General features: G+C 31.5%; 2 protein-coding genes across 6 annotated transcripts; both read left to right on the top strand.

Moving 5' to 3' along the window:
* Nucleotides 1-1,357: 1,357 nt before the first annotated feature.
* LOC111310182 (BTB/POZ and MATH domain-containing protein 3-like) lies at nt 1,358-5,448 on the top strand. Its single transcript, XM_022909374.2, has 4 exons — nt 1,358-1,977; nt 3,007-3,355; nt 3,606-3,882; nt 5,039-5,448. Exons 1-4 carry the CDS (start codon nt 1,586-1,588, stop codon nt 5,251-5,253), a joined length of 1,233 nt encoding a protein of 410 aa, XP_022765109.1. The 5' UTR covers nt 1,358-1,585; the 3' UTR covers nt 5,254-5,448.
* Nucleotides 5,449-9,789: 4,341 nt separating this feature from the next.
* On the top strand, nt 9,790-15,755 carry LOC111310181 (ultraviolet-B receptor UVR8-like). 5 transcript variants are annotated; one of them, XR_016330265.1, is made up of 12 exons: nt 9,790-10,116; nt 10,665-10,738; nt 10,844-10,928; nt 11,215-11,346; nt 11,432-11,668; nt 11,835-12,074; nt 12,803-12,846; nt 13,637-14,024; nt 14,359-14,449; nt 14,531-14,574; nt 14,856-15,013; nt 15,446-15,755. XR_016330265.1 is itself a non-coding variant. In XM_089748289.1 (12 exons), exons 1-11 carry the CDS (start codon nt 9,909-9,911, stop codon nt 14,976-14,978), a joined length of 1,461 nt encoding a protein of 486 aa, XP_089604415.1. In that variant the 5' UTR covers nt 9,790-9,908; the 3' UTR covers nt 14,979-15,013; nt 15,446-15,755. The 5 variants fall into 5 exon arrangements, 3 of the variants coding, with proteins under 3 accessions (XP_089604415.1, XP_022765107.1, XP_022765106.1); XM_089748289.1 differs by having other exon boundaries at nt 13,842-14,024; XR_016330263.1 differs by lacking the exon at nt 15,446-15,755 and having other exon boundaries at nt 14,856-15,241.
* The last annotated feature ends 321 nt before the right edge of the window (nt 15,756-16,076 follow it).

The raw sequence follows: 16,076 nt of genomic DNA, 5'->3' as shown, positions 1-16,076 counted from the left end.
AATTTTATTCGATTTTTATTTTCTAAAGGAAAGAATAATCGGCAGAAAGCAACAAAGCCGCAGCCGTGTTTGGCACGTGTCGGATTATAGCCCGAAAGCTCAAAGATTACATATTAAATAGAATATGATATGTTTTGTAAAATTATTATTGTAATGTAATTATCTTAATAAATTTATTTTTAAAGTGATTTTAATAATTATGATTTAAAATTATTTTATTTGATTAATAATAATTAATTATTGTAAATTAAATATTATGATGTTTGATATTATTAAAAATCAAATATTATTTTATTTAAAAGTACAAAAACTTATACATATTATAATTATTACATAAATTAATAATTTTAAAATTATTTAAAGATTACAATTTGTAAAATATAGTATTTGTTTATTTTATTTTATAATAAAATATAATTTAATTATTAAATTAATAAATATATTCATTAATAGATAAATCGATTTTTATTATAGAAATAATGTAAAAAATATTTGAAATATAAAATAAAATCAATATATTAAATTCATAATAAAATAAAAACAATAAAATATTATATAAAATATTAAAAAAATACATAAATACATATATATTTTTTAAACTTATTACAATGAATATTAATTTAAAAATATAAAAATTTATAATATAAAATAATTATAATTTTAAGATACAACAAATTTTTAATTTATATATTAAATAAGTAAAATTAATTATTGTTAATTTTATATATCACTTTAACTCGGTGATTTGTTCAAAATTTCAAAGTTTTTCTTTTCTTTCTTGAAAATTTTATTTTTTAAAAATAAAAATAAAATCTCAATGTTTGATTTTTTAATAAACTTTGAATTTTATTCCACATTATCTATAATGTATATGTCTATATCCATCTATATACTATATTCTATCTATTTATTTAAATATATAATTTTCGGTAAAATTTTTAATTGATGAAAATGGACATTAAACCACTATTTCAATTATTTTCTTATGAATATTAATCATTTTTATTTAATTTGTAAATAATATTATAATGTCATTGGAATAATTTCATGAAAATATATTTATTTGATAAATAAAAAGTTAGAGTTTATTCAATATATGCTAGTATATTATTTAAAAATAGATAAAAATATTTAAGCACAATAACAACAAATACTTATTTAAAAAATATATTTTTTATTTTATATGTTTTTGAAATTACCTTTTTTCTTAAAAAACAATATATAATTAATTTTTCTATTTTTAATTAGGATTGTTTGAACAAAAATACAAATTTATTTATTTATTTATTTATTTCATTAAAATTGCTTTTTTTTTTTTTTTTGTGTGTGACAATATATACTTTTTGCCCGCCATCTTATCGTACACAAATCCCATAAACCAACCCAAACGAAGCGAAAAAAAAAGGTCTCCACGAAACTTCTTACACATTCCCCTCTGGTCGTTTTATCACCGGGGCCACCGTGAGCGCCGCCACTGCTGCAAGAGAAAATAACTCAACATCTTCAATCCCCCATTTTACCCTCAGAAATTATCCAAAATTACCTACGAAATGCAATTTCTAGGGTTAGGGTTTTGGTGAACTCGATGAAAAGAAGAAAGAAAACTACCATGGACGATTTCAAGGACTCGGTATCAAAATCGGTGAGTGAGACGGTGAACGGGTCACACCAGTTCACAATCAAAGGTTACTCGTTGGCGAAAGGGATGGGTCCCGGGAAATGTATAGCCAGCGATGTTTTTACCGTTGGAGGTTACGATTGGGCGATTTACTTTTACCCCGACGGTAAAAATCCCGAGGATAATGCGATGTATGTTTCGGTTTTCATTGCTTTGGCTAGTGAAGGTACCGATGTTCGAGCGCTTTTTGAGCTTACCCTTGTGGACCAGAGTGGGAAAGGGAAGCATAAGGTTCACAGTCACTTTGATCGGGCGTTGGAGAGTGGGCCGTATACTTTGAAGTACAGAGGGAGCATGTGGTAACAATTTTGAGTTTTTAATTTAGGGTTTGGATCATAATTTTATTATTTTAGAAAAATGTTTTCCTCTGTGTGATTGTAGAATGAATTTGATAATTTATAGGGTAATTATTGTTTTATTTATTTATATTATAATTATTAAATTGGTTTATGTTTGTGAATTGTGACCGGAAATGGGGGGTTGAGGTTTAGGGGATATGAAATTTTTATATGCTTTTGTTTGATGAATTGGTAAATGTGGGTGTGGTTTAATTAACGATTCGTGTATTCACATTGTTTAAAATATTGAAATTCATGTATTTGTTTCATGTTTTACATGAAAATTGCATGTCACAATTCATGTTAACTTAGAAAATATGAAATACATTTTTTTTGTTTCGTTAACCCATATATAGTTATTGGTAAAATTTTAAACTGTATCATTTTCACTTTTTTTTTTTTGGGTATCGTATTCTTTTAGATTGCCAGCTCTAGGTTTTAGAATATGGGTAGGGTCTGGTTGGTTAAATTTTTGGCTTTTTTTTTTTTTTGCATTTATTTTTGAGGATTTAAGCATCAAACTGAAATTTATTTGAAGTTTCCAAAAGGTATCGACTCATAGAAGTTGAATACCATGTAAAAAGCTGTTTGCATAACTTAAGTGAACTGAGGATAAGACTCAATGAGTCAATGACTAAAACAAGGAAATGAGAAAAATGGGGGGTGGTTCTAGGGGCAGTGACCTATAGCTTGGTTCTTTGTGAAGAAATGATATTTTGGTGATTTCCATTTGATTTCACTTTAAATGACTATTCTTATTTATTAAAATCTTGTATGTCTGTCTGTGTTGTTGAAATATGCATTTTACTTTGATGGGCATTAAAGTTTCTCTAGTCTAATTAATATATTCATCCCATTAGATGTTAAAATTATATAAATGCAGATACAGTGCATATATACCTAAATATTTCAATAATGGAGTAATTTATATCCAGTTCGTAGTTCATTAAGGTATTGATTTTACATTGCCTCTTTCTTCCATGCATTCAGGGGTTATAAGCGATTCTTTAGAAGAACAACTTTAGAAACTTCTGACTATATAAAGGACGATTGCCTAATCATGAACTGCACTGTTGGAGTAGTCAGAACTCGCCTCGAGGGACCGAAACAGTGTTCTATTTCTGTACCTCCATCAGACATGGGTCAGAATCTTAAAGCCTTGTTAGAGTCTGAAGTTGGTTGTGATATAATTTTTCAGGTTGGTGATGAGACATATAGAGCACATAAGTTGATCCTAGCTGCCCGCTCACCTGTTTTTAGGGCACAGTTTTTTGGGCTTGTTGGGGACCCTAATATGGATAAAGTAGTTGTGAAAGATGTTGAGCCCTCTATCTTCAAGGTGATGCTTCTTTTAATGCACTTTTGGATTTTGAAAAATGATCTAGAATTGAGTATATTGCATTATCAAACCCTTGAAATGAATATGTGCTTATTGTTAATTCATTGAATTAGAAATAGGATTTAACAACATGTGGTGAGGCATATATCCAACTATAGATTTTAGTTCTGTAGATGTGCTATTATTATTTATTGGCTAATTAACTAAAGTGAGAATTCATCCTTCTGCTTGTCTGTTCTTGTTCTTTCAGGCAATGCTCTTGTTTATTTATACCGATAAGCTTCCTGATGTACAAGAGATTACAGGCTCAACGTCTATGTGTATGTCTACCAACATGGTGCAGCATCTTCTGGCCGCTGCTGATCTGTACAATTTAGATAGACTTAAAGTGTTGTGCGAGGCAAAATTGTGTGAAGAACTTAATGCTGACACAGTGGCAACGACTCTTGCACTGGCCGAGCAGCATCATTGCGTGCAGCTTAAAGCTATATGTTTGAAATTTGCTGCAACTCCAGCTAACTTGGGAGGTACGTGTTCATAGATACTACCAATGCAAATTCCTGGTTATTAAACTTGGTTTTTGTATTGTTTGCACTTCATAAGTCTTTTGGTGTATCCCAATGCATATCTAGCTCTTGCAGATGCTTATATTTCAAGAACCAAACCCTCTTGGAGGTTAAGGGAAGGTTAAGGGATTATAAGTTATAGTCCCTTAACCTCCAAGAGAGTTTGGTGCTTGAAATTTTTAGATAAAACTAATTTACTATGTATTACTTTACATTTTATTAAAGTGCTACAAGAGTGCAGATGTACATGCCTTTCACTTACAAGACGTCAGATCATTATGCCTTTCTATTGTGAGGTTTTCTGGTTTTCTATTTTGTCATTTTTACTACTTATACCCTACTCCTTCTCCTTTTCTCTAAGGAGCAACAAGTGGCCATGCATTAAGTACTACCTTTTATTGATCATTTGTAACTTGTTGATGCTGGGCTTAACCACAATTTTGCAAACCTGGGAAAGGCAAATGGGAAAGAGGTGAAAAATGCGCATGGATGTCTTACTATCCACCTCTGTTAATTTTTTACTAGAACCTGTGCAATATTATCTTGGAGATAGAATATGCCACATCTTCCCTGTTGTAATTCTGTCATTTAAATGTGGCATGGTTGTCTTTTTCAACCTTTGGGATCTTTGTTCCCTTGAGAATACGGACAATATTATTGGCTTACATCGTGTTTGCTTTCTGAGGCAGGGGAAAACATGGAAAATAGTTTTTATACTAAATGCAGAGAAATGGACTAGAGCAGGATATATGTTCTATGCTTGGCAAGTTGTGTGGTCAAAGCAGTTCAATTCTGTCGGTGTTGGACATTATCACTGAAAATTTGTTTGTCTTAATGTGGAATTATTCTGGTTGGATGCCACCAGTTAGTCTTTTGTCTCTTGCAGTCATTTCTAGTGCAAGTATATTTCTTTACTTGTGCCTGGCTTATTAATTGTTGACAATCTGTGCATGTTTTTGTTCCAGGGTCAATCAAAAACATTTGTAATAGATTTTTTTATTGGCATGAACTTACTTCTGTTGAAAAGTTGACATTAATATTATATTAGAAGCTAACATATTTTCTTGTTTGGCTGTGGTGACACATAAACTAATTTATTTTTTTCAATGTTTTGCAGCGGTAATGCAGTCAGAAGGGTTCAGGCACTTGGAGGAATGTTGCCCATCTTTGTTGTCGGAGCTGTTGAAGACCTTTGCATCCGGTGAGGAGAGCTCAAGTCTGCTGTCAAGTAGGAAGAGGAGTGGCAGCAGTGTTTACGGGATAGATCTAGCAGCAGAAGGTCCTATGGAAGAACCGGTGAATCCTAATGGCAGGCGTGTTCGGAGGCGCTGAATCCTAATGGTAGGCGTGTTTGTGGTATTTCTAGGACATACATTCCACATACATCGCAGGAGTGGATTTTTAACTAAACCCTAGTTATCTATTACATGTTAATATTAGTTATAACTTGTAATGCTTTTTTTTCTCTGTATAAAGTAACTATGTTTCCTTGAGGGTTGAAAAGTATTCTCTTTGGTTTTTGCATAACCAGTGATTTCTAGGGCAATTAATAGCCCAGTTGTGTTCTATGGAATAGTTTACGAAGAGCTAATATTTTAGCAGACAGTGTTTTGTGAAAGAAAATCTGTATCTTTCACTAGTTGGTGCAGGTTAAGATTCTTGTCGGTTTGGATATGAAATCCATTAGTTTCATTCAAACATGAGATAATCGGCAGAAGAACTGATTCCTCAGAGAGGAATATTAAGACCTAAAGCTGGAACATACAAGATTATGAAATAATGAACACCTGACATATATACATACATACATATATATATATATATATGAATATATATATAAACAAGGATTACTTGTGGTAAGGAGAAGGCTTTTGGTAGTGATCATAGAATAATTTTTGCATTTGTATTGTATAAAATATTAAAATTTATATATTTATCTTATATTTTACATTAAAATTATAACACAGTTGTGTCTACATAAAAATAAAAAATATATATTTTATTAATTTTTAAATTCATATATAATAATCACTAAAATTTTAAATGACATTATTTTTGTATTATATTTTATATAATATATTCATATAATGAAGGCGGCCATGGCAAAGTGTCTCTCGTAATCCAAGTCAGCTTGAGTAGACAACCCATATTCAGACAAAAGCGTGTCAAGCTTCCATTCTGGCATGTCCTGGTAGTCCATTTTGCTGTACCAAAGGTAGTGAAGTGGCATTATCAGAGAGGGGCCCCTTATAATATGAACTGATCAAGTTTTCAGTTACATACTTACAATATTGAAAATTGCAGTTTGAGGCTCAAATATGAAGAGCGTATGCACGTTTTTTGACATTGTTCTAACGAGTGGCTTAAACTTATCCCTGCCAAACAAGCAACTAAAGTTAATGGTCGACGTCAGTTTTTCAGAATTAATTTGTAGCTTTTTGTTTGAAAAAGTTGCACGTGGAAACCTAATCCAGCTGCAGACAAGCTTTTTCCAATGCAACCAAAGATCTTGTGCCCAACTTTCCTTGCATTCATATGCATTCATACATATATATATATATATATGTATGTATATAAGATGATTACGTAATTACGTATAAAACTGGTTATAAATATTTATATTTCTTTGAAAGTTTGATAGTTAGAAACTCATATTTTTTATGTAAAGTAAATCGAGCCTAAAAAATAAAAATTCTAAATACTGGAGTTAAATATTAACTTTTAAAGACGATTATATGAACCAGTTGGATTATATGTGGGGTTCTAAAATAATTTTGATTGTAACTGATAGAGAATTACATAGGAAAATTCGCAATGTGGAAATGGACGTTATCTTTACTACCTACCAACTAGTGTTAACGTAACTTTTTACCCCAAATTGAGAAACGTGTGCTTCCCTGGTCCAATACTTTAAAGCCCAACATGCTATAATGCAATCACATGTGATCCAATCATGTTAACCACCTAATCGGTTGGGGCCAGGCACCCACAATTATTGGGCCTCTCTTCCCCATCGCATAATCGATTGTGCCAAATGATAAGCCCATCATTTTTAGCCACATGATCGTGGGGCCCCATTCAGTGCATGCATGATCAAGTTTTCTTATCTAAAACAGGTGAAAAGCCATCAGATCAACATCATTGGCGAGGGCCCATTTTTGCGCATTTAGGCTCTGCATGTTTTATGGTAAATGAGGCCCAAAATTTGAGGTTTTGCTCATCGGACGGTTCAAAAGATACGGCCTGTTCAATACTTTTAAGGATCCGTACCCAATCATTAGGCTTAAATTAATGGTTAATATTAGGTTTTAGTCATGGATGATAATGACTACTTTGGGCTAGGCCTGTGGGACATTTTTGTCATATAACCAATTTTTTTTTTTTTAATATTGTAGATCAAAGAGTAAATCAACTATTTGTATATTTATATCATATAAAATATTAAAATTTTTATATTTATATAGTTTTTTATATGAAAATTGCATGTACACCAATTTTTGTCATGTACACCATTTTTTTTTTATATTGTAGATCAAAGAGTAAATCAACGATTTATATTTTCATATCATATAAAATATTAAAATTTTTATATTTGTTTAATTTTTTATATAAAAATTATATGTAATAATTCGTATAGATATGAAAATATAACATATAATTTTTTTGTTTTGTTAAATTCATATATAATTATTATTACAATTTTAAATCGTATCACTTTCATGTTATATTTTCATATTATATTTATGTCATATTATTATATTATATTTTAAATTATTAGGTCTACCAAATAGATTAGAAAGAAAAAGAATTTAAGAGTAATCTTTTTCTTTTTCTTTTTTTTGGAATTAAATATAATATTGGGTTAAAGAAGTTTTCTAGCACCAATTCAATAATAGGTTATTGGCAAAAATTTTGTTTATTTTAACGTCTTTGAATTTAAAATTTTATTTTAAAAATTTCGAGTTCAAATATTGAATTAAACAAAATGATTTGACGAGTTTAGTAATAATGCTTATGGTCCAAATTTTGTAAATTAAATGTAAAATTATGTGATTATACCATTAGATCTCATAATTTTAAATATAATATGATAACATAATATAAAAAATTATATGAAAATAACTTAAAATTTTAATAAAAATCGTATATAAACTTAAAAAATATATATTTCATTTATATTTAATATGTCAAAATAACACAATACTTTTCATATTTGACATGAACATACACACAAATTGCCAAATTTATAAATCACTAATTAAACAAAGAATAGCTCAAGTTGACAACGGCAATGTGAAAGTGTAAAATGCCGGTGTTGACTAGACAGTCCTTAACAAGATATCTTGGTAAATTAAGAAAGAAAGGTTCATCTTTGAATCTAACACATTTTCTGCCTTTGTTTCCCTCTTTTTATCTTTTCTTCTTCTTTTGGCATGATTTGACTAGTAACTAAACAAGACCAAACCATACACTGTAGGAATTCCAGAGAGAAACAGAATCACACTGAAAAAAGGAAACTGTAATAATGCTAACTGCTAGCCTCTCCTTTTTTTCTGTCTACATTAAGATAACATTTATCAACAATTCACTCATTTCTCGGGCTAAGAATGGCTACTATCTAAAATTGATTAAGGATATAAATGATACATTAATATTCATAAATTATTTTAATTTGATTCGAATAAAATTTAAATTTAATTCGATTATTATCGAATCAAGTTCGAGTTCGAGTAATTAGACTCATTGATCGAACTGAGTTTGAATATTCATAAACTCAATTTGAGTAATTCGTGAATTTAATCGAATTTTTATATTTAAATATATTTTTATTATTTTAATTAATAAAATATATCGAATTCAAACTCGAACACAAATGATCGAACTCTCGTCAAATATATGAATCGAGTTTATTTTTATATATTAATCAAACGAATTTGAGTAGTTCGATTTTGATCATGAATTGAACTTAAATTAAAAAAATAAAACTCGATCGAACTCGAATCGAATATCGAACTGTGAGTTAAGAGTCGAATTCAAACTTAAACTTTTCATTTTATCGATTTAACTTTACTCGATTATACTCTTAAAAGTGATTGAGTAATTAATGCACCAAATAAATTAAAGTTTCAATTAATATTGATTTCTATGAATTTTTTATGTTTTCAATATTTACGTATTTATATTTTCGTGCAAAGATGTTGATTAATGGAATTAAAAAATTTCATCGTTAATATGTCAAAATCTTTTTTTTTATTAAAAACCAATCAATTTACGTTTGAAAATTTTAATTATTTTTTTTCTTGCATAAAATTAATAATTTGTATATTTATATTATATAAAATATTAAAAAATATATATTTATATTATATTTTATATAAAAATTATATATTTTATTAAATTTATATATAATAGTTATTAAAATTTTAAATCCTATCATATTTATATTTTTTATTTTTATTATATTTGTATATTTTTTAAATTATTAATTTTATTTGAAATAAATTATAAGAAAAAATAAAAAATGAGAAAAGACAACATGATTGAGAGCAAGTGGGACATAATATGACGTGTCAGGAGACTTTCAACAATTCACATGGCAGCATAATGATTGGACTCAAGTTCACATTCACACGTGTCGAGATTTCAAATTTAACACGCCATCAACTATGCCCTCTCCGTAACTTCACAGAAAGGAAAGAAAAAAAAGAGTGACCTTCCAGAAAGTTCCGTTAACTCCTGGCTAGAAATCGCCGAGACATCTAGCGGCAAAATGTCGTGCCACGTGTATTTTGATCCCACGTGAACATCCTACGTGGCAGCTCCGTTCCCTTGAAAATGATACACCCCGCTTTTTATTCGCCCAAAATTAGGGCTCCTCCCAACGAAACGAAACTCCCGAAACAAATTAAATAAAAACAAATTCTCAAAAAACAATAAAAATTTTGAATTTATTTTGGTTTTCCTTTCTTTTCCTTTCTCTGTTGGAGATGAATGGAAAAGGAAAAGAAAGCGAGGAAGTGAAAATGGAGGTAGTTAACAGAGAGCGCGTGGTTTTCATGTGGGGATATTTACCTGGAGCGTTACCGCAACGGATGCCGCTTTTGTCGCCTGTTACTGTGCGGATTCCGGCTTCTGTTGGTTGTTCCTGGGCCGACGTATGCGGTGGAGGTTGCGGATTCGCCATGGCCATTTCTGGTTGCTTTTTTCAAATCTCTGTTTCTCTTTCGGCTTTTTTTTTTTAAATTCTTTTGATTTTAAATTTCATTTATTTTTATTTTTGTTTATGAAACATTTTCTTCTTCTTCTTAAAAAAAGTTTAAATTTTTATGTAACGTAATTGCGGCTGTGTTGGTGGTAATTAAATTAGTACATTTTGATCTGTTTGGTCGGCGAGATAATGTAGGAGGAGGAGAGGAAGTGAAATTTCGAATTTTTCGTTGTTTTTGTTTTGTTTTACTTCGAAGTCAACTCAGCTGAGTTAAATTAGCTATATTGAGCTCATCCGTGTCCTTTATTTTAAATGAGTTTCAAACTACAGATTTTCTCTCTCTGTCTCTGTTTTTTATATTAAAAAAATCAACTTGTTAATGGAATTGTGAATCGAATTTTCCATTTTTGTTTTTTTTTCTTGTTAAAAAGTGGTTTTTTTGCTGTATTTTGGTCTGCACAATAATTTTTTATGCAATTACTTTTGTTAAAATAAAATAAAATTCAACTAATTGTGTTTTTCTTTAAAATTTAAGATTCAGGAAAGCTTATCACTTGGGGTTCAACGGATGATTTAGGTCAAAGCTACGTCACATCTGGGAAGCATGGGGTAATTTAATGTTCTATAATTTTCCTATATATATATTTATCTATTTGGATGTATTTATTTAGAAAATTAAATTCGTATTTATTTTTTGTAATTTGCTTGTTTCAGGAAAATCCAGAGCCATTTCCACTTCCAACTGAAGCTTCTGTAGTAAAAGCAGCAGCAGGTTGGGCACACTGTGTTGCAGTTACAGGTAATTCTAAGACTCGCTCTGTTTTTTAACTAATGTTCCATTTGGTTGTTACTTTTCGTATTTAGTATTTGATAGAGGAAACAGAAAGAAAAAAAGAGTGCATTTCGATAGGAAAGTGACTCTTTGTTACTAACAAAAAGTAGAATTTTGTATTTTTAGATGTTATAATGGTTTGTTTATTCAAATATGGTTTGCTTTTTAGAAGTTTAACTGGTAGAACTAACAACTAATTGGAACCTAGGTAAACCACTTAGCTGATAAGTGAACTTCACTTTGTTATTCACAGAAAATGGAGAAGTTTATACCTGGGGGTGGAAAGAGTGTATTCCCTCAGGGAAGGTATTTGGTGATCCATCCATGGGGACAAGCTTAGAGAAGGATGTATTTGAAAGACAGAACTCGTTTTTGACAGAGCAAGGTAAAATATCATATGGTTTAAGATAACAGACTGATAATGTTTACTTGTTGGTATACTCATTTTACAAAGGGTGAAATTCTTGAAGTGAGCCCTCGTTCTCAAGGCTTAAGATCAAGTGGTGGAACATTTTCTGCCTCTGATAGTAAAGGAGGTGGAGAGGAAAGTACAAAAAGAAGAAGAATATCATCAACAAAACAGTCTGCTGAAAGCTCATTGTCTGGTGATGAAACTCTCTCAGCATTGCCATGTCTAGTAACCTTAAACGCGGGAGTGAGGATTGTGACTGTAGCTGCCGGTGGCCGCCATACTCTGGCATTATCAGGTACTTTGTCTAACTCCTGGACTAAAGAGTTAAAAGAGTCCAACGTGTATTTTCTTCATTAATGTAGTTGTGTTTAGATTGGTTGGCAATATGACATTTCAAGCTGCAAATGGTTTCTTTTGTAAAGCACGCTACTGGATATATCCTAATTTTCGCCAAGTTTCAGATATTGGGCAGGTATGGGGTTGGGGCTATGGAGGTGAAGGACAGCTTGGTTTAGGTTCTAGGGTACGTATGGTATCCTCACCCAATCTTGTACCTTGCATTGAGTCCTCTTCTTATGGGAAAGATAGAACTGCTGCACTTTCTCAAGGCATCTTGAGTTCAGAAGGGCAGGGTTTTAGAGTTCCTGGAAGTTATGTGAAGCAAATTGCCTGTGGAGGGCGACACAGTGCGGTAATAACAGGTATGCCTTTGATCATTCCCTTAGTGAACAGGTTAAATTGCCATGTAAAAAGTTTAAGTAATTTGAGAAAGCTATTGAAAATTTTAATACAGATGTCTAGGTGTTGAAAAGAGATAAGTCAGATAATTTAACATAATTTTTTTAAATGAAGAAAGGTATAAACACAAAAATAAATAAATAAAAAGGGTGCTGTAAACAGAAGATACCTTAATTTTGGTAAAATGTATAGCTTGAGGTTTAGTTGGGTTTCGAATGGAAAAATCACGAAATTGGCTATAGGAAATAATGTGAAAAATTGTATTGGGTTAGTAACAAGTTAGGACATGAGAGAAATATAACTTTCTTAATAAAAATTCCTACCAACGTCTCTCCAAGTCCCAACTTTCTTCACTTTTTCTTAAAAAATAAAATTCCTTCCCAACATAGAAAGAAGCGAAACAAGACATGTTTGAAGGCTAATTAATTACTTTGGAACAAACTTATCTTTTATGAAAATCCTTAGGATGCTCAGTGACTCATTAGATTCCACTGACCTGCAAGATATCCATGGAGTTGGGGAAAACTGTAGCATTAATAATCCTTAGGATGATTAGTAACTCATTAGAATGTTGTATTCATGAGAAGCTTTGTTTGTATGATGTCTGATTTGCTTTTATATCTTTCTATATTTTGTTGATCTCAAAAACATATTGATACTTTATCACATTAAACAATTTGTGCATGAACAGATGCTGGGGCACTACTTACTTTCGGTTGGGGACTCTATGGACAGGTTAGTTGCCATAACCACAATGTAGTAGCATTTCACATTGAATACTCTGCCGACTTAGTTTAGTTCTCAAAGAATATATTTCTCTCAAGTTTCCTCAACTCTCAAGGCTTAGCCCTGCACTATCTTTTACTTGATTTGGTCACCCATCACATCACCAAAAGCCATCCCTCCCTCTCCCGACAATAGAGAGACAGAATAAACAAACTAACAGATGAGCTTGCATTCCAAAAGGGAAAGAGATTATAGTGTTAATTTTTTTCAAGCACTGGCCTTTTCCTCTTTGGGATCCTAATCATCTCATAGTCTAGGTGTCAATTGCACCAATCAATAACATATCGAAACCATTCCCATCTGTCTGTTCTCCCTCTATATACATTTTGTAAGGAACTTTATTAGCTTAAGATTAATCACTGAGTTCTACTCTAATTATACCGTGGTTGTTGAAGGCCACTAGAAGTTTTCATCCAGTCCTTAGCCTATAGAATTACCTGCTGAAATTAATATTTTTTTTCTTGTTTAATGCATACCTCTATCTTGTATTATGGATGGGGTGTATTCCATTTGAGGGAAATGTTTCTCCTTTTCTTCTGTTAGTTAAATGCATGATCCTTAACTAGATTGTACATTCAAATGCTTGAGGGTGATCCTCTGGTTATGGCCTTAGATCATTCTAACATTACGAAGTACGTATGTGGAAACCTATTCCTCTTCTTCCAAGCTTGTTCAATGTTTGAATCCTTATATCCATCCCTGATGTTGAGTGGAATTTCTCAGATTAACTGTTCTTCAGGATCAATATGTAGGTAAAGTAGAAATTGGTGGAGAAAAAAGCTCAGTAAAGTTGAAGATGAGGTTCAATCTAATAAGGGATAATCTTCTCATTTCCTTTTCCAATATTCATCTCTCCTCTATTTCAGTTAGATATATGCTTGTTCTATATTCTAATGTATTGTGATATGGGAGTTAAATTGTTTCGATTTTATTGTTTTGTGAAGTGTGGGCAAGGAAGTACAGATGATGAATTAAGCCCGACTTGTGTTTCTTCCTTATTGGGCATCAGGATAGAGTCAGTTGCAGCAGGACTATGGCACACGGTTTGCATATCGGCTGATGGTGATGTGTATGCATTTGGTGGGAATCAGTTTGGGCAGTTGGGAACTGGTGGTGATCAAGCTGAGGTATGTGCCAAGTTTATATTCCTTGAATTCAATATTTTCCTTTAAGCACAGCTGAATCAATCTGACTTTTGACACATCATAAATCACTTAATTGCTATAAATTTCCATGATGTGTTAGTGCAAGGATTAGATTCCTATAGTCCCTTAGATGATAATTAAAATGGAAAACTAGGGTCTTATAAGCTATAAACCATGGATGTCTATTATTTCTAGTTTTGAGCTAAAATATCTTACACATTTTAAAAACTCTCGGCTCTTCCTTCAGGTTTTATTTCATTTTTTTCCCTATTTCGAGGTTTTGGAATTAACCTCTGTAATTGAATTTCAAAATCAGACTCTTCCCAGGATCTTAGATGCTCCAAGTTTGGAAAATACACACGTGAAAGTTGTCTCATGTGGAGCTCGTCACAGTGCTGTAATCACAGGTATGCCAGCTATGCATTCCTGAAACTCTACCTGTTTCATTTTGTGCTAGTCTGTTGACTCTATGCTTCTGTTGCTTGAAGAGGATGGGAAAGTATTCTGCTGGGGATGGAACAAGTATGGCCAGGTATCATGCTTGCACTGATGAGTGATCAAACAAGTAGGCAACTGGACTTTATAACATTGGAACATCCTATACCCTATATTTCATATCAAATTGATTTTCTTCAATATCATCTTTTTTGGATAACCCTCCTGGAACATTTAAGTACTCATTTATGTACTTTTCCTAAAAGAAAAAATGAGAGTTTATTTTTGCCTCCTCTATTCTGTTCCAATGTTGTGCTGTCTGGGTGCCACTCAGTTTCTTATAAAACTAAAATTATAGGTTCTTGGTGTCTGAAACAGCTTGGCTTGGGTGACGTGATTGATCGCAATATTCCTTCTGAAGTTACTATCGAGGGTTGTGGTGCTAAAAACATTGCATGCGGCTGGTGGCATACCTTGCTTCTGGCCGAGTCAGCCACTTGAGTGCATTGACCCAGGCCTCGGAACAGTTTTGTTAGGTTAGCAGTTCCTTTTGAGTTGATGTACCCATATAAGTTATATGTATATGTACATACTGTAGCTCATATACATATATGCATGTTCTGATTTTTTCATGGCTGAGGTTCACCATGATAAGGTTGACTTTTACGATCAAGATGTACACCGTTAGTAGGTTCATTGTGTATATTCGTAGATCATATAGTAATTCGAACTATAATATGCAATCAGATGCCTTGAAAAGCTTAGATTTGGGTGTAATTGTTGTATGTTTGGATTTTCTCTGGAGATTTTCAGAATTATTCAAAGCTTTCCTTTTGTTCTTGCCCTTTGCTATTATCTTTAATTCTTTATGCAATGAACATTTGGTAAGTCAAACATCAGCATCATGTCCTTTTCTTCAGGATTATTTGCATTTACAACCACAAAACTACCTATGTTTTAAAATGCAGTTCATGTTGAAGCAATTGATTAACAATCTGTTGAATGGCGGCTTGACCGGAATAGAGGCTGAAGGTCAAGGATTTCGGGCACGCAAGTAGTAGAAATTAGAATGAAGCCAATGACTGGTTCATTTAAAACTAAAGTTTACTTTTTTTTGCTGGAATCTTTGATGTTTAGAATGGAAAACTAGAAGTAGAATATTTTATACGATAATTATTATAAAGTTCGTTTGGCTAGGGGTTAGGTTGCCTTTGAAAATATGAAACTGATTTGTTGTTAGTCGGTTGGATCATTAATGGATCACTCCGACGTTGTGAAGTCAAAGGGCAATATATTTATCTTTAAAAAAATTAGTACTCTCTTTGGCAGAAAGGAAGAGGAGGAAATTAGGAGCGTTCGTAAGTCAGATTTAATCGATTGATTGAATTAATTTAATTTAGTTAATTGATAGATTATTGAATTAATTTAAAAATTTAATAAAAAGAATTTTAATTTTTAGTTAATTTATTTGAAAATTGAATTAATAAAAATTTTAATAGAAATATAACATAATTTAAATATAAAAGAAAAATTGCATAAAATGGATCATTAAATTTTGAAAGTTATTAAAATTTTTAATATAATATTTTGTTAGATAAT

The sequence above is a fragment of the Durio zibethinus genome, chromosome 19 (genome assembly GCF_047325235.1).
Source record: "Durio zibethinus cultivar Kanyao isolate XHJ-2024 chromosome 19, ASM4732523v1, whole genome shotgun sequence".
Classification (NCBI taxonomy): domain Eukaryota; kingdom Viridiplantae; phylum Streptophyta; class Magnoliopsida; order Malvales; family Malvaceae; genus Durio; species Durio zibethinus.
This window is presented reverse-complemented; position numbering and strand designations above follow the sequence as displayed.

What these genes read in the sequence shown, in the direction of transcription:
- LOC111310182 (XM_022909374.2), top strand. Translation starts at nt 1,586, where the DNA reads ATGAAAAGAAGAAAGAAAACTACCATGGACGATTTCAAGGACTCGGTA. An exon ending in TTGAGCCCTCTATCTTCAAG is followed by an intron (nt 3,356 to 3,605) that starts GTGATGCTTCTT and finishes TTGTTCTTTCAG; the next exon opens with GCAATGCTCTTGTTTATTTA. An exon ending in AACTCCAGCTAACTTGGGAG is followed by an intron (nt 3,883 to 5,038) that starts GTACGTGTTCAT and finishes AATGTTTTGCAG; the next exon opens with CGGTAATGCAGTCAGAAGGG.
- LOC111310181 (XM_022909371.2), top strand. Translation starts at nt 9,909, where the DNA reads ATGAATGGAAAAGGAAAAGAAAGCGAGGAAGTGAAAATGGAGGTAGTT. An exon ending in ATTCGCCATGGCCATTTCTG is followed by an intron (nt 10,117 to 10,664) that starts GTTGCTTTTTTC and finishes TTAAAATTTAAG; the next exon opens with ATTCAGGAAAGCTTATCACT. An exon ending in CTGGTGGTGATCAAGCTGAG is followed by an intron (nt 14,025 to 14,289) that starts GTATGTGCCAAG and finishes CTCTTCCTTCAG; the next exon opens with GTTTTATTTCATTTTTTTCC.